We start from the raw sequence: 23,698 nt of genomic DNA, 5'->3' as shown, positions 1-23,698 counted from the left end.
ACCTCCAATTTTGGTGTCATCTGCAAATTTATTAACTTTTCATCTTATGCTCACATCCAAATCATTTATATAAATTAAGAAAAGTAGAGGACCCAGCACCAGTTCTTGTGGCTCTCCACTGGTCACAGGCCTCCAGTCTGAAAAACAACCCTCCACCCCACCACCCCACCACCCTCTGTCTTCTACCTTTGAGGCAGTTCTGTATCCAAATGACCAGTTCTCCCTGTATTCCATGAGATCTAAGCTTGCTAACCGGTCTCCCAAGGGAAACCTTGTCGAATGCCTTGCTGAAGTCCATATAGATCACGTCCACCACTCTGCCCTCATCAATCCTCTTTGTTATTTCTGCACAAAATTCAATCAAAACTGTATTTTTCATTTAAACTGTTTGTATTGGCTAAACTTTTTACATTAAATTAATCCTCAGACCATTGTATAAGTAAAGGACAAGTAGATGTAGGTTTGCTCGCTGAGCTGGAAGATTCGGTTTTAGACATTTCGTCACTTGACTAGGTAACATCATCAGTGACCCTCTGGATGAGGTACTGGTGGTATGGCCCACTTTTTATGTATGTGTTTAGGTTTCCTTGGGCTGGTGATGTCATTTCCTATGGTGGTGTCATTTCCTGTTCTTTTTCTTCCGGGGGAGCGTCCTGAGGAGAACAGAATATGGCATCACCACAGGAAATGGCATCATGGGAAATTATGTCACCAGCCCAAGGAAACCTAAACACATAAATAAAAAGAGGACCATACCACCAGTGCTTCATCTGGAGGCTCACTGTGATGTTACCTAATATGGTGACAAAATGTCTGAAACTGATCCTTCCAACTCAGTGAGCAAACCTGCATTCAGAACCTCAAACTGAGCTGCAAATCTTCTCAAAACTTGCTAAAAAGACTAGTATTCAATTAAAACTTGTTTGGAAAGTCCCAAAGCATTTTAAAACCAATGAATTATTTTGCTATACAGCAGCAAATCTGTGCATAACAAAGACCCTCAAACAGCAAGGAAATGATTGACTGATTATACTCTTTGGTGGGATGGTTGTGGAAGGAATATTGTCCAAGATACTGGAAAGTTCTTGTTGTTCTTCCAGAGATGGTAACAAATGTTAGTAACTAGCTAAAATTGGCAGCACAGTACTAAACATACTAAACTGTGAAGAACTATGTAATTTGTGTAATGTATATGACTTCTTCATTTTGAAAGCATTTTTTAACAAGTTGGGCTACTATCCTATGCCCTAGAAAATTAATGGTGGAAGTTAAAAATAGAATTTTAACAAGGAGATTAAAAACAGATGTTCTATGTAGTTATAAGCAGACATATTTGCCCTCAAGGCATATGACCTAAATATGATAGATAGAAAAGCTGAAAGTCAGGCAATGAAAGTAGTTGAATGAAATAATGTGAAGTATTTCTTATATCTAAGTGGCTTAATTCAACTACAGGTGGTCCTTGGGTTACAAATAGGTTCTATTCTTGAGTACATTTGCAAGTCAATTTGTATGCAAGTCAACACACAATGCAGGACAATGTAAAAAGCTGTTCATAGGTATGACAAAATATTTGTATGTTGTATGTGTAAAATTAATTATAATACACTCCTGTACAGGATCACATTCATAAGTGTGAGCATTTATAAATCAGGGACCCCTTGCATTCGCTTAATTACCTTGTTTCACACAATTATTTAAGTTAACAATTTGAACACCACAAATATGAAATCGCGAGACAAGGTGTGTAATTTATATATAGTTTAATATTATTTATTTGAGCTTGGATTATTGAATTTGAATTAATGGTATATGAAGGGTTTAATGATTAATTGTAAGTATTTCTATAGTCATGGTAATTAATTTTAAAACACAACGTGAGAGAAAGATGGTAATTCTGTTTGTTTGCCCTGGGACAATTTTACGATTGATGATTGATTTACAAATATAAGCAGTTGGCAATGGTTTTCAGTTTAGGAAGTCAGTGATTGCTTTCATTTTTCTTTTCATTACGGGAAGCATCCATTTCTTGGAAAAAAGAAATGTGTTTTTACTTTCAGTTGGGACTGTTCTGCAGGAATCTTGGCTGTAGCTAGATTGTAAAGCATTTTGTCCTGAGAAAGGGAAAAGATAGTTTAGAATTGTTAAAAATAGGTCAGTGTAAGGAACGTAGTAGAAGTTCCAAACCAGAAATGTTTGGCTAGAACGCTGAAAAGATTATTTGAAGGTGAAAAAGGTTTATCTTAGCTGTATGAAAGTTACAGGAAGATGCTATCAGATGCTCAAGATCATGTGTTAAAGCCATATTAAAATTAAGCACTAAAAGTGTGATAGAGAAGGGCATGCTCCCTCATGTGAGTACTGTTAAAGGTGCTTTTAGGATTAATGACGATATTGTCTTTTACCATGTGCTTTAAAATCTTTAAATTTACATTATATGTAAATAGCTTGTTTTGTTCTATTTTACCTTCATTTTTTGTGTAATAACCTTTTTTATTGCGAAACTGAAATCTGCAGCATTGCATTTTCTGTTTCAGTGAAAGATCACTTTGTTAAAAAAATGAAACAAAATCTGATTTATCATGCCAGATCTTAGACAGAGATTTGACCTGTTTCATCATAACAATTGTTGGCTGATCCAGGACTTGTTAATTCACTGGATTTAAGAAGGATCTGTCTTTCTTTTTAAAATAATTGGTGCATGGTGGCTCTGAACATAAAGTAACCGCATTCTGGTGAAGTTTATGTTTGGAATTTGAAGACCATTTTGAATTTTCTAAGAGTTTCTGGGGGTGTAAGATATAACAGTGGATTATTTAAAAAATTTTGACAAAAGCTAAACTGAAAGAATTAGCAGATAAATGGAAGGGCAGAAGTAAACATAAGATAATGTAAGAATAGATGCTTCAAGTGATTATTCAACATTTAGAACTAGAAAAAAACCCCTAAAATTGGGAAGTCACAACTGGAGTTAGCTGAGATATAGTTAAAAATGAAAAGATATTGGAAATTAAGGAAAAAGATAAAAAGATAGAAATTTAAGACAGAAAAAAAGGACAGAAAACTTGAAAAGGAAAAAGAGATGAAATTTAAAAAAACTTGAACTTCAAAAAAGATAGATAAATTATAAAACATGGATTTACTGAAAAAAAGCTTTGGATACTAGGTAAGGAGAAGATAATAGCTTGGAATATGATTTTGATTCCAATGAAGAATTTGATTAAACGAAGAAACTATGGCAAAATTTACTGAGGATCGCATCAAAAGGTTTGAAAAGGTAGGTGCACACATGAAGTAACCAAAAGAGATTTGGATCTGCGTGTTTCAGAGGGTTTTGACAGATGCAGCTATGAATGTGGGCACCAGTTTGTCAGAAGAACAGTCTAGTACAAAAAGTACTGTTAAAGAGGTAATACCATGAGGATCTGGAATACAAAGCCTGAGAGCGTGATTGATACAGATTCAATCATGGCTTTCCAAAGAAAATTGGACCATTATTTAATGAGGAGAGAAAATACAGGTCAAGGGAAAGAAAGACAAGGGGATGGCACCACAAACATAAAAATATAAAAATTAAAAGCAGGAGTGGGCCATCTGGCCCTCAAACCTCCTCCACAATTCAATAGGATTATGACTGAACTGATGTGTGTCTAGAGTGTCGCATTCTTACCTACCCTCAATAACTTCTGACTTGCTTGTTAATCAAAAATCTATCTACTTCCACCTTAAAAATCACCAAAGATATTGTCAATGCTTCTCTCTGGGAATTTCAAAGACCAACTACACTGTTGGGAAGAAAAAATGTTCTCAGCTATTTTAATGGGTAACTCCTTAATTTTAAATTATGCCCCCTAGTTCTATTTCTTAGTGAGTTGCTCCTTCAAAGAACTAGTCTAGACACAATGCCTGCATGTCCTCTTTCTGTGCTGTAACCGTGCTATGAATCTATAATTCCATGAATTTGAACAAATTTTGCAGGTTGTAAGGATTTATAACCCAATAATTAGAATTAGAATTAGATTTTATTGTCATGTGTACTCAAGTATAGGAAGACATGAGTACAATGAAAAGTGTACAAGCTCGCTATTCTCTGGTGCCATCTTGGTTACAAAACCAAAATGAAAAAAAACACAGAAAAATTTTTTAAAAAGTCAAAAGGAAATAAAACCTTCAGATCTTAAAAATCTTAAAGTCACTTATCTCCATAAAAGTCTATGGAAAGCTTAGCTACTAATGCATGTACCCAGACCTAGTCATGGCCTGGATAGTTGGTCAACCTGCAAGTCTTGCATCAATCGCTGGAAGGAGCCATATTCTTGTTGCTGCTGCTGATGCCACTGCCACCTCTGATCGCTGGGAGGAGCTTTATAGCCACTGACCAGAATGCAGGAAAGACCCATGTCGTTGCTACCACGTACACCACCACGCTCAATCACCGGGATCGCCGGGAGGCTGCCAGCATTATACAAAAGGCCTGCTCTTGCTGCTGATGTCATGCTGCTGCTGTCTTCGATCACTGAATGGAGTCCGAGAGGCCACTGCCTCCAATCCTGCCGCTCCCTCAGATTGCCAGGAGGTTGCCATTATTCCACACATAGCCTGCTCTCGTGCCATGCTGATGACGCCGATTTGCCACAAAAGGCTTTAAAGAAAAGAAAATGAGGAAAACAGAAAAGGAAAAGTGCAAAAGTAAAACGAGGGAAAGAAAACAAAAGAAAGAAAACAAATGGGAGTGGATGAGCCCTGGGCTCTGTCCTGCTACCCTGCTGCCATGTGGAATTCCACAAATTAATGTATTAATTATGGACTACCTTCATTCTGTAGTTTTTGATACTGTATGCACTTCAATGGTATGCAGAGTAGATTGGTTAAAATGTTATCTTAGTTCACTAAATATTAATGAATATAAAGATACTTCCTAATTTTCAATGGCTAAAAATTCCATTAAAAATAGCTGATGAAGAATGCACAAGACTAACAGAAGAGATCAGAGAAAATTTGAAATCTGTGTGATAATGTCAGATGATTTACCTATTTTAAGATTCAATTGATATCTGACTATAATTAGATCATTGCCTTGAATCTAAAGGTATAGAGAAAGATAGAAATGTCTTTCCTTTGCATTTTATTGACCTGGCTGAGATTTAGTTGCAGGTGGCAATACCTCCTGTTGCTGATGTCCCCTTTAGCTTGTCCGCTCACCAGACTGTCTATATCGCTAGCTGGAAAATTGGAGACAGAGCTACAATATGTTAATGAGATCGAGCCAATAGGTTTGGCAGCACATCCTAGCCTCCAGCCTTGCTGGAGATCATTGGGCATTTTTGGCCTCTTCCCCCATTTTCCATAAATATCATGTCCATTTCTTTGGAAAGTAAGCATACATGTATATATCTGAAAAGTAGCCAACAAGAACAGATTGTTGCCTTTGGGATTACTGGCTTCCCAAAGAGTATTAGATTAGATACACATGGCACCTCTCCTTGAGACAGCTACTTTTTAAAATTTTGCACAGGTTTTGATGGCTGAACATTGAACATGACTTTGATCATAATGTGAGAATTATGGAAGTTTGTGTGCAGTTCACAGGAAGATGTCACGATGTTGCCATATTGCAACAGTCGAATGCCCCAGCAATTTTCAGTAGGAACAGCTAGCTTATGAACACCTGGAGTTGAAAACAGAACGGATACTGTCACAGTTCTGGTTGTGGCAATGTTCTGCTGAAATGCAAGGGATCAACTCCAGATAGCAGCTTATTAGTTTTCAAACAAGAGTTATATTAAATCAATCATTTTAGTTTGAACTAGTGAATAGGTTTCAATACAGACTTCTGAGCTTGACACTGAAGCATAGAATGCTGAAGAGCAAAGACTGACTTTTAACAGAACTACATGGCAACTTGTGAAGTGAAAGGCAATTTTTTTCAGTAGCAATTGACATGATGTTCACACTGTAACATGTACCTGCCCACACTTGCCACCCCACTGCAGAACTGAAATAGCTCCACAAAGGCGGGTATACTGTCACCAAGTCACACTTTATTTACATGCGCATAATACATGATACTGATCCAGTTAGCGCAGAGCCAGCTCCTAGAATGCACAGAGCCTCTAACATTTCTGTTTATATATGTCAGCCAGGGCTCCCTAATTAAATGAAGTTAACAGCCCCAATCAGGGAACTCATATTCTATGAGATCCATCTGGCTGACCTTGTTCCAATCAAGACATCCCTTACCATCTAAGTCCTGGGACATAGGCCCATTCTTTATCTTGTCGCCTTTCCTAGTGTGTTTAGCACACTAGTCTGGTTCCTCCAACACTGCTTCGGATACTGGCAGCGAGTACCAGACCATAGACCACCTCTTGTGCTTGCAGTGTCTCAGAAGAGATTCAGTTTCTTCAGGTAGAAACAGTATTGAGGCTGCTGTGTCCATCTTGTCATCAAAGGTGAACGATGAAAATGCACAGGTTCTGACAGCCTTGCTGGATGTTCTGAGGGGCTGGATATGATTTGCTCCTGGCCTGTTTGCGAGGTTGCAACTTTCATATGGCCCACATGCTTGTTGAGGACCACCTGACCTACCCAAACTTTGTGCATCATTGGATGTGACCATGTATCAATCATTCTTATTGCCCATGAAGGGCTATTCCCATGGTTTCAACACCAAATATTGTCCCCTGAAGTAAATTGCTCCTCTCACTTAGAGGAATCTTACATCCGGCTGGGAAAATCAAGTTTAACCTGATGCAGAGTCTTCTTCCGTTTAGTAACTCTGCTGGAGCTATCCCTATAGTTGCATGAGGGATAGTTCTATAATCTAATAGGAACCAGGATAGTTTGATGTTGAGTGAAGCTGTAGGCTGTTCCTTTCTCTTTTGTAAATATTTTTATTGAGAAAAAAGGTTTTAAATATTTTCACAAAACTACAAAATCACTACAAAATCGTATAACAACCTTATAATATAATGACAAAAAAAGTGGAAAATAAACTACTACACTACTCCACAAACCACTGAAAAAAAAAACCCTACAAATTCAGCAATTCAATAAATAACTGAGAGAAAAAAATTAAATTAAACCAAGGTAAATTAAGTTATATTTAGTTAAGTTACTGCACTCAGCACAATCCCACCCAAGCTCCCCACCACTGGGAGCATTAGTAAGCAAACCCATATTTGTTCAGGACTCCTCCCCCCCAGGGGTCCTCGGACCACTAGACACAGCCCTCATCACTACACAAAGGCCCTGTCTAATATGGCTGACACGTCTACATCTATATAATTCAGAAAAGGCTGCCGTGTTCTTCAGAACAGTTCCATTTTCTGGTGCACCATGCTCGTAAGGAAGTCCAGGGGGATGTGCTCCATGTGCCCAATATACTGGCCACTGCAGCGGACAGCTGGAACTGACAACCGGAAGCGGCAGAGAAAAACCACTATAAATGCTGGAGGAAACATCACAGTAGTGCTTCAAAGGAGGCTCCCAAGCACTGAGGATGTCACCTAGACAGGGGATGAAACATCTGCAACACAAATTCCCAGCTCGGCGAACAGAACCACACCAACGAGCACTCGAGCTACAAATCTTCTCACAAACTGTGCTCCATAACTAATCTACACCAGCCCGATAGTTCCAGGGGATTCTCTGACACCCAGTTCATTAGAATGTTCTTCCTCGCACAGAATGAAAGAATATTAAACAGTTTCTTCCTATGTATGTCCAGACAGGGGAGATTTGGTAAACCCAAGAAAGGGGACACCAGATCCAACTTAACCTCAGTTTCCAAGACCTCTTCCAAAACACTCGCTGTGGCACCCCAATACTATGAAGCTTGTGGCGTGACCACAGCAATGGGTAAGAATGCCAACATCTGTTTTACATTTGGGGCACGTTGAGGATGCTCCTGTCTTAAATTTTGCAAGCCGCTTCAGTGCCAAATGAGCCCTGTGGAATACCTTCAGTTGCATAACCTGCATCCTTTATAAATCAAACTCTTTGTTACCTTCTCCCAAACATTCTCACACATCTCTGACGAGATTTCCACCAAACTTGATTGAGTTTTTGAAGAAGTAACAAAGAGGATTGATGAGGGTAGAGTGGTAGACGTGATCTATATGGACGTGAGTAAACCGTTTGACAAGGTTCCCCATGGGAGACTGGTGAGCAAGGTGAAATCTCATGGAATACAGGGAGAACTAGCCATTTGGATACAGAACTGGCTCAAAGGTAGAAGACAGAGGGTGGTGGTGTAGGGTTGTTTTTCAGACTGGATGCCTTTGACCAGTGGAGCGCCACAAGGATCGACGCTGGGTCCACTAGATTAGATTACCTACAGTGTGGAAACAGGCCCTTCGGCCCAACCAGTCCACACCAACTCTCCGAAGAGTAACCCACCCAGACCCATTTCCCCTCTGACTAATGCACCTAACACTATAGGTAATTAGCATGGCCAATTCACCTTGCTACTTTTCATCATTTATATAAATGATTTGGATGTGAGCATAAGAGGTATAGGTAGTAAGTTTGCTGATGACATCAAAATTGTAGACATAGTGGACAGCGAAGAAGGTCACCTTAGATTACAACAGGATCTTGATCAGGTAGGCCAATGGGCTGAGAAGTGGCAGATGAAGTTTAATCTAGATAAATGTGAGGTGCTGCATTTTGGGAAAGCAAATCTTAGCAGGACTTATACACTTAATGGTAAGGTCCTAGGGAGTGTTGCTGAACAAAGAGACCTTGGAGTGCAGGTTCATAGCTCCTTGAAAGTGGAGTTGCAGGTAGATAGGATAGTGAAGAAGGCGTTTGGTATGCTTTCCTTTATTGGTCAGAGTATTGAGTACAGGAGTTGGGTGGTCATGTTGCGGCTGTACGTGACATTGGTTAGGCCACTGTTGGAATATTGTGTGCAATTCTGGTCTCCTTCCTATTGGAAAGATGTTGTGAAACTTGAAAGGATTCAGAAAAGATTTACAAGGATGTTGCCAGAGTTGGAGGATTTGAGCTATAGGGAGAGGTTGAATTGGCTGGGGCTGGAGCGTCAGAGGCTGAGGGGTGACCTTATTGAGGTTTATAAAGTCGAGGTGCATGGATAGGGTAAATAGACAAAGTCTTTTCCTTGGGGTGAGTGAGTCCAGAACTAGAGACCATAGTTTTAGGGTGAGAGGGGAAAGATATAAAAGAGACCTAAGGGGCAACTTTTTCACTCAGAGGGTGATACGTGTATGGAATGAGTTGCCAGAGGATGTGGTGGAGGCTGGTACAATTGCAACATTTAAAAGGCATCTGAATGCGAATATGAATAGGAAGGGTTTGGAGGGATATTGGCCGGGTGCTGGCAGGTGGGACTCGATTGGGTTGGGATGTCTGGATGGCATGGACGAGTTGGACCGAAGGGTCTGTTTCCATGCAGTACATTTCTATGATTCTAATTCCCGAGTCCAGATTCCGCATAACCACTCAATGTCCTTTGAAGCATTACTTCCTAACAAGTAATAGAGGGTGCTGACCGAGAGAGCGCTCATAGACTGGAGCACTCTCCTCTCCATAGCTGAGTTATCGGGATTAACCATCAATGTGGTCTTTTTCTGTATAAAGTCCCTAACTTGAAAGTAACTAATAGCTCATATAGCTCATAGCTCATATTTCTGACTCAGCTGCTCGAAACACATCATGACCTCCCCATCAAATAAATCTCCCAAACAGGAGACTCTGCTAGATTCCCAGAGCTTAAAGCCAGAGTCCAACAGCCCTGGCCGGAATCTTAACATTCCCACTATGGGAGTGAAAGGGAAAGTTTTTTGTAAGTTTCCCTCACCTTGCCGAATCATTCTCCATGCTTTAACTGTGTTAAGGACAATCGGATTTCTGTAATGGTCCATAAATGTCCTGAGCTTGTCCATAAACAACAAATTGGTGAGGGGGCATTTTGTCTGGGAGTCCTCAATGTCCAACCGAATTGACCACTGGTCCTGGCAGGTCCAGCCAACCACATAGGATACTAAGGATCTCAATTGATATTTCTTAAAGTCCAGGAAATCCAAACCTCCCATTCCCTCCGGAAGCTGCAATTTGTCCAGCTTAATAAGAGGCCGCCTATGATGCCAGATGAAAGATCCAAGCCAACCGTAAAGCCTCTGTAGTGCTTGCCTAGGCTGCATCAAGGGGAGCATTCACATGGGATAGAATAAGCGAGAAAGAACATTCATTTTGACCAGAGCTGTTCTACCCAACCAAGATGTCGGAAGATCCTCCAAGCACCGAAGGTCTTGCCTTATCTTCTCTAGCAACTGCACAAAATTAGCTTTATATAATTGATCAAAGGCCAGGGTGATAAAAATGCCTAAATACAGAAAATCTCCCTGTGACGACCTGAAAGGGAAACTGGTTCCATCCCCAAAATTGGATATTCTAGTGAGGCTCCCCACAGACATGGCCTCCAACTTCATAAAGTTAATTTTATACCCTGAGAACAAACCAAAGAGATTAATCACTTGTATTAAACGGGGCACAGATGTCATTGGATCACTTAGAAAGAGAAGAATGTCATCCGCATAAACGGCGATCTTATGCCTGCCTGACTCTACAGCCAGGGCAATTATGTTGGGATCCCTCTGGATGGTCTCCATCAGCGGCTCAATCACCAATGTAAATAATAGTGGCAAGAGAGGGCACTGTTGTTGGCTGCCACTGCCGATACTAAAATTATCCGACCTTAACCATTAATGAGAACCGCTGCTTTATATTTTCTGTTAGTAGATGGTAAAGTGCCCGACTCAGGTAGATTTCAAAGTGAGTTTTATAAGGAGCTTATCGACATGCTGGGCAGGCCATTCTTGGATATGTACAGCTACTCTTACAGTCAGGACTGCCTCCCATCCTCTCTGAGAGAAGCAGATTTTTTTTATTCTTAAGAAAGGACTGTTCTTCGTACAGGCCCATTTCTACAATGAAAGGCAAAACCCTCTCCAACTTTAACGCCAGCATTTTCGACAGAATTTTAAAATCCATGTTCAGTAACGAAATGGGCCTGTACGAAGAACAGTCCTTTCTTAAGAATAAAAAAAATCTGCTTCTCTCAGAGAGGATGGGAGGCAGTCCTGACTGTAAGAGTAGCTGTACATATCCAAGAATGGCCTGCCCAGCATGTCGATAAGCTCCTTATAAAACTCACTTTGAAATCTACCTGAGTCGGGCACTTTACCATCTACTAACAGAAAATATAAATGAAATGAGACTTTCCTCATTGCCCACAGGGGGCGCTTTACCACCTCACCGCCTCCTGTATTTCCTGGATTGTCAGGGGGACATTCGGAAAGGATGCCTGCTCTGATATTACACCTGGAAGGTCCAGGGTCTTAATAAAGGATTTGCCAATCTGTCCTCACAGCCCTCTGACTGGTACAGCTCAGAGTAGAACTTTCTAAATGCTGCATTAATCTTTTTGGCATTGCAAGAGTACCAACACTGTTTCTGATGGATGTGATAGATTGGGGGGGGTATTCTTCTTTCTGGCCAGATACGCTAGATATCTACCCAGTTTGTCACCATACTCAAATAACCTCTGTTTTGGGGTCAATAAGACAATTAAAGTCTCCCCCTACAATTGTATGACGCAGCCTGAGGGCCATTAAGCTGGAAAGTGCATCCGTTAAAACTTTAAGGGGATGTGCCGGGGGCAATATACATTCAAAATCCCATATTCCTCTCCATGTGTTAAAACTTTAAGAATTATGAACCGCTCATATTCATCCTTAATTTGGTCTAACATTTGAAATGGGAGATTCTTCCGGGTGACTCCTCTACTTTTCGAATTTAATGATGAGAAAAACGCTTGTTCGAACCCTCCCTGCTGCAACTTCAAGTGCTCCTTACTGGTTAAATATGTTTCTTGCAGCAAGGCTATGTAGACCCTCTCTTTTTTAAGGCTTGAAAGTATCTTTTTTCTCTTAATTGGTGAATGACTCCCCTTAACATTCCAGGTGCATCATTTGAACGAATGACTAGCCATAGCCGTCCGAAACAATCCGTGACCCCCCCCCCCCCCGGAGGAAGAACCCCACACATAGCACGCCTAGTGGAAACAACCAAACAGTTCGTATAAACTTAAAAATACAGTTTCCAAAACTACCAAATCAAAACTTCTAACAGCTACTTCTACAACATACCAACAGAAAATACAAATGAAATGAGACTTTCCTCATTGCCCACAGGGGCGCTCATACTACCCATTAACCCCTCCATGGCTTCCAGCTGAAGCCATGCCAAGCATCTGCCCCAGGCAACACAAAGTTAAGAAAAAATACACACATCTTATAACAAGAAAGTTAAAAGTGGGTACTCAATCCGTCCCATCCATACTGTAACCATAGGCACTTCTGGTAGAACAGAAATATATAACTTCTCCGCCTCCCCCAATCACGCTCCTCCATCCCATACCAGAAGAGAAAAGCAAAAGGAAATGAAAAGAAAAAAAAAGCATGACAGGAGGGGAGAGAGAAGGGAAAAGAGAGAGAAAAAGAAATAAAACAATTATGACCCCCACGTATATTTAAAAAATACGTCCTGTCAACCAGGTAAACCAGGCAAATTAAAGGGAAAAGCAAAATAAACATCATTGCCCATATTATTCAAGCCGGCCAGTCTATTTTAAAGCATCCAGAAAGTCCTTTGCTTTTTTGGCGAGTCAAAATTGAACACGGACCCTCCGTGGCTGAAATGTAATGTTGCCGGAAATCTAACAGAATACTGGACATTCAAGTCCCTCAGCTGCCTTTTTACCTCATCAAAGGCCTCCCTCTTACAAATCATGACTGCAGAAAAGTCTTGGAAAAGCATAATTCATGATCCTTTGTACATCAGAGCCTGAGGATCCTTCCCCAGTGCTCTAGAGGCTTCCAGCATCATTTGCTTATCTCTGTAGTGCTGGAGTCCACTGGACCAGGCGAAGGCGTTGGTCCGATCGGAGCCTGTGCACTGCGACCCAGTGGGCCCGCATGACTCGCACTTGGCCTGCCTCGACTTCCAGCTTCAAAAACTGCAGGAGGCATTGCTCTAAGAAGCTGACGAGCTGGCCTTCCTCTTCCCTTTCTGGAAGCCCCACCAGATGGATGTTCTTCCGATGGCCTCGATTTTCGAGGTTGTCGGCTTGCTCCTCCAAGGTCTGTACCCACTGTTCCAGGGCATGAACCCGACCCGCCAAGGATTCCGCCGCGGTTTCGGAGGCCACAGCTCATTGCTCTACCTCCCCGACACACTGCCTGAGACGCTGGATCTCCTGGTCATTCTTCTGCAGCATGACTGAGATCGTTCAAGCCTGGTCCAAGTCTCCTCCATTGCTGAGTCAATCTTCTCTTGGAGTTTTACAAGCTCTGCTCTACTCCGCAGCTAAGTCCCTGGAGCGATCGCGGAGACTGACACTGCGGCCATGGGTGTGTTCGTTGTTGTGTGTGGGGCCTCTGCTTGCTGCAATCCTCATGGTCCCTTCCCTTTGGTCATTTTCCTAACTCTTTTAAACTGACACTGAACATTTGTAAGGGTCAAAAAATAACTGTTTCTACCACATTGGTAATAAAGGGTAGGTGGTGAGTGTGCCACATTGTGTGGGTTCTGTTGCAGAGCTCAGCAGGGCAGACCCACTGGGTCGCTGCCATCTTGAATCCTCCAGGCTGTTCCTTTAAGCCTACCTTCAAAGTTTGGACCGCTCTTTCGGCCAGACTATTGAATGATGGATAGTACAGAGCTGTCCTTACATTTGACTTTAGGAAATACTTGAATTCCCTGCTGGTAAATGATGACCCGTTATCTGTGACAATGCCTCTGGAAGTCTGTGTATTGCAAAAGATGCTTGCAGCTTTTCAATCATTGTCCCCTTGTCTGCCGATTGAACTCTATGTATTTCCAACCACTTTGAATGGGACACCACAATGACTAAGTGCATAAAGCCCACAAAAGAACCAGCATAGCTGACATGTAACTGAGTCCAGGATTTACCTAACCATTGCCATGAATGTAGTAAATTTTGTCCTTGTTAGTACGCTGGACACAGCCGCACCAATGGGGCTATGTTGACATCCAATACTGGCCACCAGACAACTTCTCACCATCATCTTTATTTTGGAAACCTCTGGATGACCCTGATGGAGGTATCTGACGGTGACCTTTGCTCAGGAGAATCACTCTTGCTCCCACAATAAAATGCCATCCTCTATGGTGATCTGGTCTTGCTGGATCCAGAAAGGTTTCAATTTTGGTAGTGGTAACCCTTTTGTTTGCTCCATCACCACCAGCTGTTTCAGTTTTGCCAGGACCGCATCCTTTTGTGACCTCAGTCTGATATAGTCAGTGGTGCCCAAAGTGTGGCCAGAAAGTTTAAAAGCAGAATGGACTCCTTTGGGGGAGGCACCACTGGTGATGTATCCACCAGAGGGAAGCAGCTCAAGGCATCCCCATTTGCTATTTGGCCTCTTGGATGTAGTTCTAACTTTTAATTATACGCACTCAGAATAAGAGCTCACCACTGGATTGGACCTGAAACTGTGGGTGGCATGGCCCTGTCCTGTTTAACTAGCCCAAGTAGTGGTTGTGATCTATTAGTATTACAGATTTATATCTGTAATTTATAAATAAAGATATTAGTGGAATTTTCTAACACCAAAGATGATCACCAAACCTTCCTTCTCTATCTGTGTGTATTTTTAGTCAGCATCAGTCAAAGTATGGGAAACATATGCTATCAAGTGTTCCTCTCCACTAGGCCAATGGTGAGCCAATATGACCCCAATACCATACGGGTAGGCATCGCATCTCAGCACCATATCTCATTTGGGATCATACTGTGCCAACATCTTAAATGACAATAGCTACTTCGTCACTTTCTGAAATGCTACATCTTGCCTGTGAGACCATTTTCAAGGCTGACCCTTTCTAAATAGCAGATGTAAGAGTGCCAGGATGGAGACCAAATTACGTATGAATTTTCTGTAATAATGGACCAATTCAAGGAAATACCCAAGCTCCGGTTCAGCCATAGCAGCTTGCACACCTTTGATCACCTTCACTTCATCTTCCATTGCGTCTCCCTTTCTGCTTATGAGGCTTGATCTCTAATTTTATTTGATAATACTTGCCATATTAAATTGAAATATTAATGCAAGTTGTTGTTATTTTGTTGTGGTATCGTACAAAATTACCATTTTGCCAGTTCTAATCTTTCCCATTGATCAATGAAAACACATACCATAGTCTGTAAACCAAAGGTTCTATCCATTCTACCAACTTGACAGTTGACATGATTGGCAGCTTTTCCAAACTGGAGATGAGGGCAACTAGAACCTGAATGGTTGCAGGTAGATGCTCTTTCAAAGCTGCCAGCTGATGTTTTTGCATTGTCCAGCAGCTTCCACAAAGAAATTGAATTCTATGAAACTGAAAATGGAGTTTAGGTAGAGATACAAATTCCTGAAGTCAGCACAGTACTCAGTTTGAAGGGGGACTCCTCTGTATTCTCAATCATGACTTGGCAATTACATATCAGGTTTTCCAAATGCAATCACTTTTTGCTCCGTGTCCTTGTCATGTACACCTCTGATAAATCTTGCAACATAACTTTCCTAGCAGCATCTATAAATGTGACCTAACTGGTGGTGAATTGGAAAGTGAGACAAGGACACTTGTAAACGCTTGCACTTTATTTGCATAATATTTTTCACACTTGGTATTGTTCTAGGGGCCCAGTTTCTGTTCCTGCTTCCTTTATTTTGTGCCTAGAAAGTAAGCTAGATGGAAAAGAAAAGAAAGATCAATGTTATGCATTAAAATGATGGAATTACAAAGTGATCACTGGAGAAAATACAACTAATAAATTGTATGTATGACTGGATATATCCAAAAAGGATATTTGCTTTATTTCCAAAACAGAAAAAAATTTTCCAAAACAGAATGCTTGTAGCTGCAATGTTAACTTATCTATTGTTGCCACAGATGGTGATTTTCCTGATAATGACTTCCAGCATTTTGTATTTTTGTTCAAATCTCCAGCGATGGATGTTTTTATTTGACATTTTCAATTACTTTGCTATGCCTCAGACAAAAATCAACAATTATTACAGAAAAATCTTTTTATTTTCTTACTTGCCTCCTTTGAGTGGAGTAGTGCTTTGCTTTGTGTCCTCCTAACCTTTCCTTGCTTCAATTGCTGTTTAAATTCAATCTGAACAGAGGCTTTTACAAATATGACAGCGATAGTGTCATTCAGCAACTTGTGTAAGGTTTGTCCATGTGAAATTAGAATTGAAAAAGAAGAAATTACTTTACTTCATTATCTTTACTGTTTCAGTTTTCTCACAATGACATACGTTGCGGGTGGTGTTGTGGAACATTGCTTTCAATCAACGTTAATTGAATAATTTGTTTTGCTTTAATGTTGGGTCTCCAAAACATGGTAATTAAAATAGTCTGTCAAAATGCTAGGCTCACTGTTTGGATAATAGCTTAACAATTATGTGAAAATGCTTGTTGCTAACAGGGCGTTATTTCATTCCGCCATGGAATTTGCTATTAGATTCTTTATCAGAACTATGAATGATGTTGGAGTAACTTTCCATCTACCTAATCTGCAACTATTCCAGGCTAAGTTCAGAATCTCCACTGCTGGCCTGGCTGTGATCCACAGCACAGACCAAGCATCAAATCTGGTACTCTTGTAGCAAGGTTGTAGGCAGAACATTTAGAACGATATACAATTAGTTACAGGATTCATTCCCCAGCTAAATCAGCACATTTCAGTCAGGGGAGGAGTCTAATTGCTTCCTACTTAAAAATTCTGAATATTTTCATTAAAAATAATTCAATCTTAACTTTGAAAATTCTTACTTTACAGTTATTAGGATTTTAAATATAAAAAATTAAACTAACATTCCAGTTTGACCTTCTTCAACAAACTGTGTCAGAATTATTTAAAAACTACAGACACACCCTTTCTTTCTCAGAGGTACTCCCCTCTTCACCAAATTGCTGGGTTCATGGAGAAACACTTTGCCTTCTAGATAACAGATGTACTTTTCCCTCCAAATGCCCCACATTTAAGAGAAGTACTTTTCTTCAAACTGCTGTCTCCACTTCACACAAACACACTTTTCTCCTTGGTTATCTAATCAAAACTCTATCCAGCTGCAGCTCTTTCCTGATACTGCTACTTTTTGGAGGGGAGAGGAATTCCTGTAAACAGACAGGAATTCATAATCAATCACAGCATTGGGATTTGCAAGTTGGAGCTTGAAGCAAAGAACTCCAGGGTGAAGTATTGGTGTCAGGTAGGAACCACATTCAGATTAGCCATGACAGGAACACTAAGCAATGTAATGGCAGTCATTTATTTGGCAAATGAGCACATGTTTGATGAACCTGACATTAAGAAAAGATCAGTCTGACAATACTGATGTTCACGAACAATACGACTCTAATTGGAACAGAATAGCTGAGCTGACTGGCAGATTCTAATTTCATAGGGGGAAAAAAAATCACTAGTGAAAAATCAAACAGTACCCTCGAAAATCAATAATGTCATGTCCATTTTACAGTTTTTAAACTGATGCAGTCAAAGTCGTAAAATCAGACAGCACTGAAACAGACTCTTCAGTCCAACCAGTCCATGCTGACCATTATCCCAAACTAAACAAGTCCCACCTGCCTGTGCTTGGCCCATATCCCTCCATACCTCTCTGTTTCACATACTTATCCAAATGTCTTTTAAATATTGAAACTGTACCTGCATCCACCACTTCCTCTGGAAGTTCATTCCACACACAAACCACTCATTGTTAAAAAGGTTATCCCTCATGTCCTTTTAAATCTTTCTCTGCTCACCTTAAAAATGTGCCTCCTAGTCTTGAAATTCGAGAAAAGATACCTGCCATTCAACTTATCTGTACCCCTCATGATTTTGTAAACTTCTATACGGTCACCTCTCAACCACCAATCAGAGTGAAAAATGTCCCAGCCTATCCCTACAACTCAAACCTTCCATTTTGGTAACAACCTGGTAAATCATTTCTGACCCTATCTAGCTTGATAATATCCTTCCTATAATAGGATGACCAGAACTGGACACAGTACTCCTGAAGAGGCCTCACCAACATCGCGTACAGCCTCATCATGACTTTCCAACTCCCATACTTGAAGGTCTGAGCAATGAAGGCAAGTGTGCTAAATGCCTTCTTAACCACCCTGTCTACATATGTTGTAAATTTCAAAGAATTATGTACCTGAACCACAAGATCTTTCAGTTTTACAACACTACCCAAGGAGAAAGTGACGACTGCAAATACTGGAGAAGTCAGAGTCGATAAAGTGTGGCACTGGAAAAAGCACAGCAGGTCAGGCAGAATCTGAGGAGCAAGAGAATTGACGTTTCAGGCTTAACCCTTAATTAGGACTGCCTTACTTTTAATTGTATAAGTCCTGCCCTTGTTTGTTTTACCAAAATGCAAGATCTTGCATTTATCCAAATTAAACTCCATCTGCCACTCCTCAAACCATTGACCCAATTGATGAAGATCTTTTTGTAATCTTAGATAATCTTCTTCACTGTCCACTATATCACCAGTTTTGGTGTCATCCACAAACTTACTAAAAAGGACATTAGTCATCCACAAACTTTCCCTAAAGGACATTAGTGAACCTAATGGGCTCTTCCTGACAATTGGCAATGTTTTCATGGCCATTATTAGACTTTTATTCCCAGATTATTATTGATTTCAAATTCCACCATCTGCTGAGATGAGATTTGAACCCAGGTCCCCAGATCATTACTTGGCTCCCTGGATTAATAGTCTAGTACCATTTGGCCCAGGACCAATGTTATAGTGTATACAAAATACCATGTAAAGACTACCAAAAAACTACATAGGACAAACAAGAAGGGAATTAGCCACCAGGATGTATACACACCAATTACATCTCTATGACTATCACTCTAGGTGCAGGTTAGTAAATTGTCCATAGTGTTCAGGAATGTGTAGGTTAGGTGCATTAGTCAAGGGTAAATGTAGGATAATAGGGTAGAGGAATGGGTCTAGGTGGGTTACTCTTCGGAGGATCAGTGTGGATTTGTTAGGTGGAAGGGCTTGTTTCCACACTGTAGCAATTCTATGATTCTATTTTCTGATTCTAGCCACCAAGAGACATGACCAGCATTCACTTGTATTCATACACACGGACAATGAAGGAAACCAATTCAACTGGGACAACATCTCCATCCTAGTCAAGCCAAAAAGATACATACATGGGAATTCCTGGAAACCTGGCACTCAACTTGGAACTCCATTAGCAAACATTTGGAGTTGCACCCCATATACCAACCACTAAGAAACAGAGACAGCAACAAAATCAGAAATGACACCACCAACCCCAGCAGAACAGACACATAAATAACAAGCAGGACAGAATACCTATGCTTCAGCGGAGGCGCGCTGATGATGTTATCTAGATGGTGATGAAACATCTGCAAACAAACTTACAAGCTTAGCAAGCACTTGGCCATTGCCTACCCCATAAATGATATATGAAAGGTTCAAGAATACAGGAATCACAAAATTACAGTGCCTGATACATTGTGTAGACACAGATAGGTTACCAGAGCCCATATAGCCATCCAGTTGTAAATGTTGTAAATGCACCAGCCCCCACCATCTCCTCTGGCAACCCATTCTAAACGCACAACATCTTCTGCATGAAAATGTTTCCCCTTAGATTTAAAAAGAACCTTTCTCTTCTCACCTCAAACCTATCCTTCTAGTTTTGGACTCCCCTCCCTTTGAGCTATAGGGAGAGGCTGAATAGGCTGGGGCTGTTTTCCCTGGAGCGTCAGAGGCTGAGGGGTGACCTTATAGAGGTTTACAAAATTATGAGGGGCATGGATAGGGTAAATAGACAGTCTTTTTCCTGGAGTGGGGGAGTCCAGAACTAGAGGGTATAGGTTTAGGGTGAGAGAGGAAAGATATAAAAAGAGACCTAAGGGGCAATCTTTTCACGCCGAGGGTGGTATGTATATGGAATGAGCTGCCAGAGGAAGTGGTGGAGGCTGGTACAATTGCAACATTTAAAAGGCACTTGGATGGAAAAATGAATAGCAAAGGTTTGGAGGGATATGGGCCTGTTGCTGGCAGTTGGGACTAGATTGGTTGGTATATCTGGTCTGCATGGACGAGTTGGACCGAAGGTTTGTTTCTGTGCTGTCGATCTCTATGTCTCTATGACTATCTATGCCCCTCATGATTTTGTAAACTTCTACAAGATCACCTCTCATTCCCCAAAGCTCCAGGGAAAGCAGCCCCAGCCTATTCAGCCTCTCCCTGTAGCTTAAACCCTCCAACCCTAGCAAAACTTTTGTAAATCTTTGCTGAACCCTTTTAAGTTTCACAGCATCCTTCCTATAGCAGGAAGACCAGAATTGAATGTAGTTTTCCAAAAGTGCTCTACCTAATGTCCTGTTGTGGCTCCCACTCCTATACTTCCTTCATGTTCTGGACAGAAACAGAGAGAAGAAGGATGTTTAATTCATTTGCATTTTATTGTTAAAATGTGGACTATGGAGATATGGCTGAGAGTGAGGCTAGCTGGGTAGCTCTTTTGGGAGCCTGTATAAACACAATGGGTTGAATGGCCTCCTTCTGCGATTCAAAATGAAAACTGCAAAAACAGGCCATGATTTTTTTTCTCAGTGCAAAATATAAAATTTAGCATGGTTCAGAATTTTGTGTACATGCTTGAGAAAAAGTTAGAAGGGAATGTTAGGGACAAAGTTTTAATTCCTCAATAGATAACCAAGGTCACTGATTTACAAATTATGTAGAGAATAATGGAATGATGTTCTGTAAAAAAAAAATCCCCAGTACTCTTTAATAAAAACAGACTTGGCTCAATCCGCCATCATACATCAATGCATTTTAACATCAACATCTCAAGTTAGAACACTTCTATTGTTTATACCCTGCAAATCAAGGTGAGATCAGCTAATGCTGTATATAAAAGACAAAAACAAGAATACCTATCAGAGACAATAAAACTGCAGATGCTGGAATCCAGCGTAGACAAGCAGGAGGCTGGAAGAACACAGTAAGCATTCTTGTATGGTATGTTAGCTTTACAATTTGATTTAAATCTGAATAGCAAATGTTCTGTTTGATTTGGAAACAATTTCAGTCAATAGGTGTGAATTAGATTGATGGTTACATAAGATTTTCCCTGGAGCACCAGAGGCTAAGGGGTGACCTTATAGAGGTCTATAAAATTATGAGGGGCATGGATAGGGTAAATAAACAGGATCTTTTTCCTGGGGTTGGGGAGTCCCCAGCTTTAGCCTGATAGGGGAAAGATTTAAAAGGACATCTTTTTCAAGCAAAGGTTGGTGCATGTATGTAATGAGCTGCCAGAGGAAGTGTGGAACCTGGTAAAATTACAACTTTTCAAAGACATCTGCATGGATATATGAATAGGAAGGGTTTAGAGGGATATAGGCCTAGCTGGCAAATGGGACTAGATTAATTTAAGATAGCTGGTTGACATGAACGAGTTGGACCGGAGCGTGTGTTTGCATGCTATGCAACTCCAATGACTCTATTTGCAAAACTACTTTGTGATGAACTTTATCATGGGGGTTATTTAACACTGAAAAGGTGCAATTGGTTTTCCAATTGCAAATGAACGCGCAGTGAAATTTCAACAGACAGGGTCTGATTTTCACTTGGTCGGATCTCCGCCCCTACGCCTCAAATACATATTACCTCTTTCTCCACCCCCCCGGGTATCTGCCTGAGGAAACTGGACAGAGAGGAAATGATGTGGTAATGGGCTTGTTAATTACGGCCCGAGACTGATCAAGAGCTGGTCGCCCCATGGGGTGGAGGAGGAGACAAACAAGAACCAATACCCATCGTATAGTCTGTATCGTCAGCTTTTCAACTTCTTCCCTCGAAGGCAAGCACAGGTCGCAACAAAATCACAAACTTGGGAGTTCCGGAAAAGCAGTATCTGCTGAATTTGGCTGATAAAAGCAAATCCGTACAGTTTCAAGGAGCTTTGCTGTTCGTCTCCACACTCCGGCTCTATGACTGAACGTTCTTTCCAGTCCAGGCAGAACCCGGCTGAGGAGTTGGATTGATGTCGATTTCTTTTAAACAGGAATTTGAACTTCGCAAGAGGTAAATTAGAACTATTTCCAATTTGATGTAAGAGTAGCTGCTCAGAGCTGGTTGACATTTGTTTGTGTAAAAAAGTGTGCTGACACTCACCCCCAAATATCATTGATTCAAGACTCATTGTCGCCGAGATCTTAGCAAACTCGGCCAATTTATTGTTCGGCTTTTCTTCCATCTGGTTCAACTGCACGGCTTCTTTGTAGCTGCCTCGGGCAAACCTGCTCCCAGCTGTTACCAGGTTACAATGCCAAGTTTGAAACCTGTGAACAGGGTAACCGTAGGAGCCAGCCCAGAATCCTGGGAAACGTACAACTCCGGCGACTCTTCCCTGGAAGGATTTTTTTTCTCACTCTCTCCAGTTTAAATGGCGGTCTGGTATTGGATTATATTCCCTGCGGCCCGTGAGGGCTGGAGACTACACGACTGTCCGCTTTCGATGATTGGCTAACGCGCTTTCTTCAATTTTTAGTTCAGACTAAACTGCATCATAGAACATCGACTATCGTTAGATTGAAAACAATCAAACTGATAATAGGGAGAGGAATAGATAATAAGGTTTTGTTTAAAATTCTTATCGGAAGAGGGAATGCGATTGCTCTCCTCAAAGGCTATACTTGTTCTGGTTTCTCTTATACCACTTCATTTAAGTCCCATTAACCAGGCCTCCTTGGGCTACGTTCTGCTAGGTTTTGGACTGAATTCCACTTCATTACTATGTTGATTTCAGGCTAGATTGCTTGTGTATTACTGGTTTCTCTCCACACTGCTTCCCTGGGTCTTTCCCGCTGAACCGTGCACCCAATTCAGCTCTGGAAAAGACATCCTATATTGTTACTTATTGTCCGAAGGATTCTACCTCAAATCATTCCACAGCTATTGGAACAACTCCTTTCATTTTGACATCCACAGTTTTATGTTTGGCTTTCTGCAATGGCCTGTGTAGTCTAAGTTGTGCTTTTTGATCTGTTTAACTATCTTGCTTTCAACTTTCGCTCTGCTGTCTCGTCTATCCACTTCTCTTCCTCTGTTACCTTGCCTTTTCAATAATACTATTACATCATATTTAGAGTCATAGATGTACAGCATGGAAACAGACTCTTTGCTCCAACCCGTCCATGCCAACCAGATATCCCAACCCAATCTAGTCCCACCTGCCACTGCCTGGCCCATATCCCTCCAAACCCTTCCTATTCCTATACCCATCCAAATGCCTCTTAAATGTTGCAATTGTACCAGCCTCCACCACATCCTCTGGCAGGTCATTCCATACACGTACCACCCTCTGCGTGAGAAAGTTGCCCCTTGGGTCTCTTTTGTACCTTTCCCCTCTCGCCCTAAATCTATGCCCTCTAGTTCTGGACTCCCTGACCCCAGGGAAAAGACTTTGTCTATTTATCCTATCCATGCTCCTCATAATTTTGTAAACCCCTATAAGGTCACCCCTCAGCCTCCGACACTCCAGGGAAAACAGCGTGAGCCTGTTCAGCCTCTCCCTA

At 41.1% G+C, this 23,698-nt stretch overlaps 1 protein-coding gene and 1 long non-coding RNA gene across 3 annotated transcripts in view; one reads left to right on the top strand and one right to left on the bottom strand.

Annotated features, from left to right (window-relative positions):
* Positions 1-15,677: 15,677 nt before the first annotated feature.
* On the bottom strand, positions 15,678-22,712 carry LOC122551614. The gene is made up of 2 exons (XR_006312148.1): positions 22,296-22,712; positions 15,678-15,782 (listed from the first exon to the last, which is right to left on the bottom strand). It is a non-coding gene; the product is annotated as an uncharacterized LOC122551614 (long non-coding RNA).
* LOC122551613 (activin receptor type-1-like) overlaps positions 21,519-23,698 on the top strand; it is a 110,979-nt gene continuing 108,799 nt past the window's right edge. For both annotated transcript variants that reach the window (XM_043693798.1, XM_043693797.1), the window contains exon 1: positions 21,519-22,205. In XM_043693798.1, the coding sequence (XP_043549733.1) occupies positions 22,165-22,205 (41 nt within the window). In that variant the 5' untranslated portion in view covers positions 21,519-22,164. The remainder of the gene's footprint in view (positions 22,206-23,698) is intronic.

This window comes from Chiloscyllium plagiosum, chromosome 7, assembly GCF_004010195.1.
Source record: "Chiloscyllium plagiosum isolate BGI_BamShark_2017 chromosome 7, ASM401019v2, whole genome shotgun sequence".
Classification (NCBI taxonomy): domain Eukaryota; kingdom Metazoa; phylum Chordata; class Chondrichthyes; order Orectolobiformes; family Hemiscylliidae; genus Chiloscyllium; species Chiloscyllium plagiosum.
This window is presented reverse-complemented; position numbering and strand designations above follow the sequence as displayed.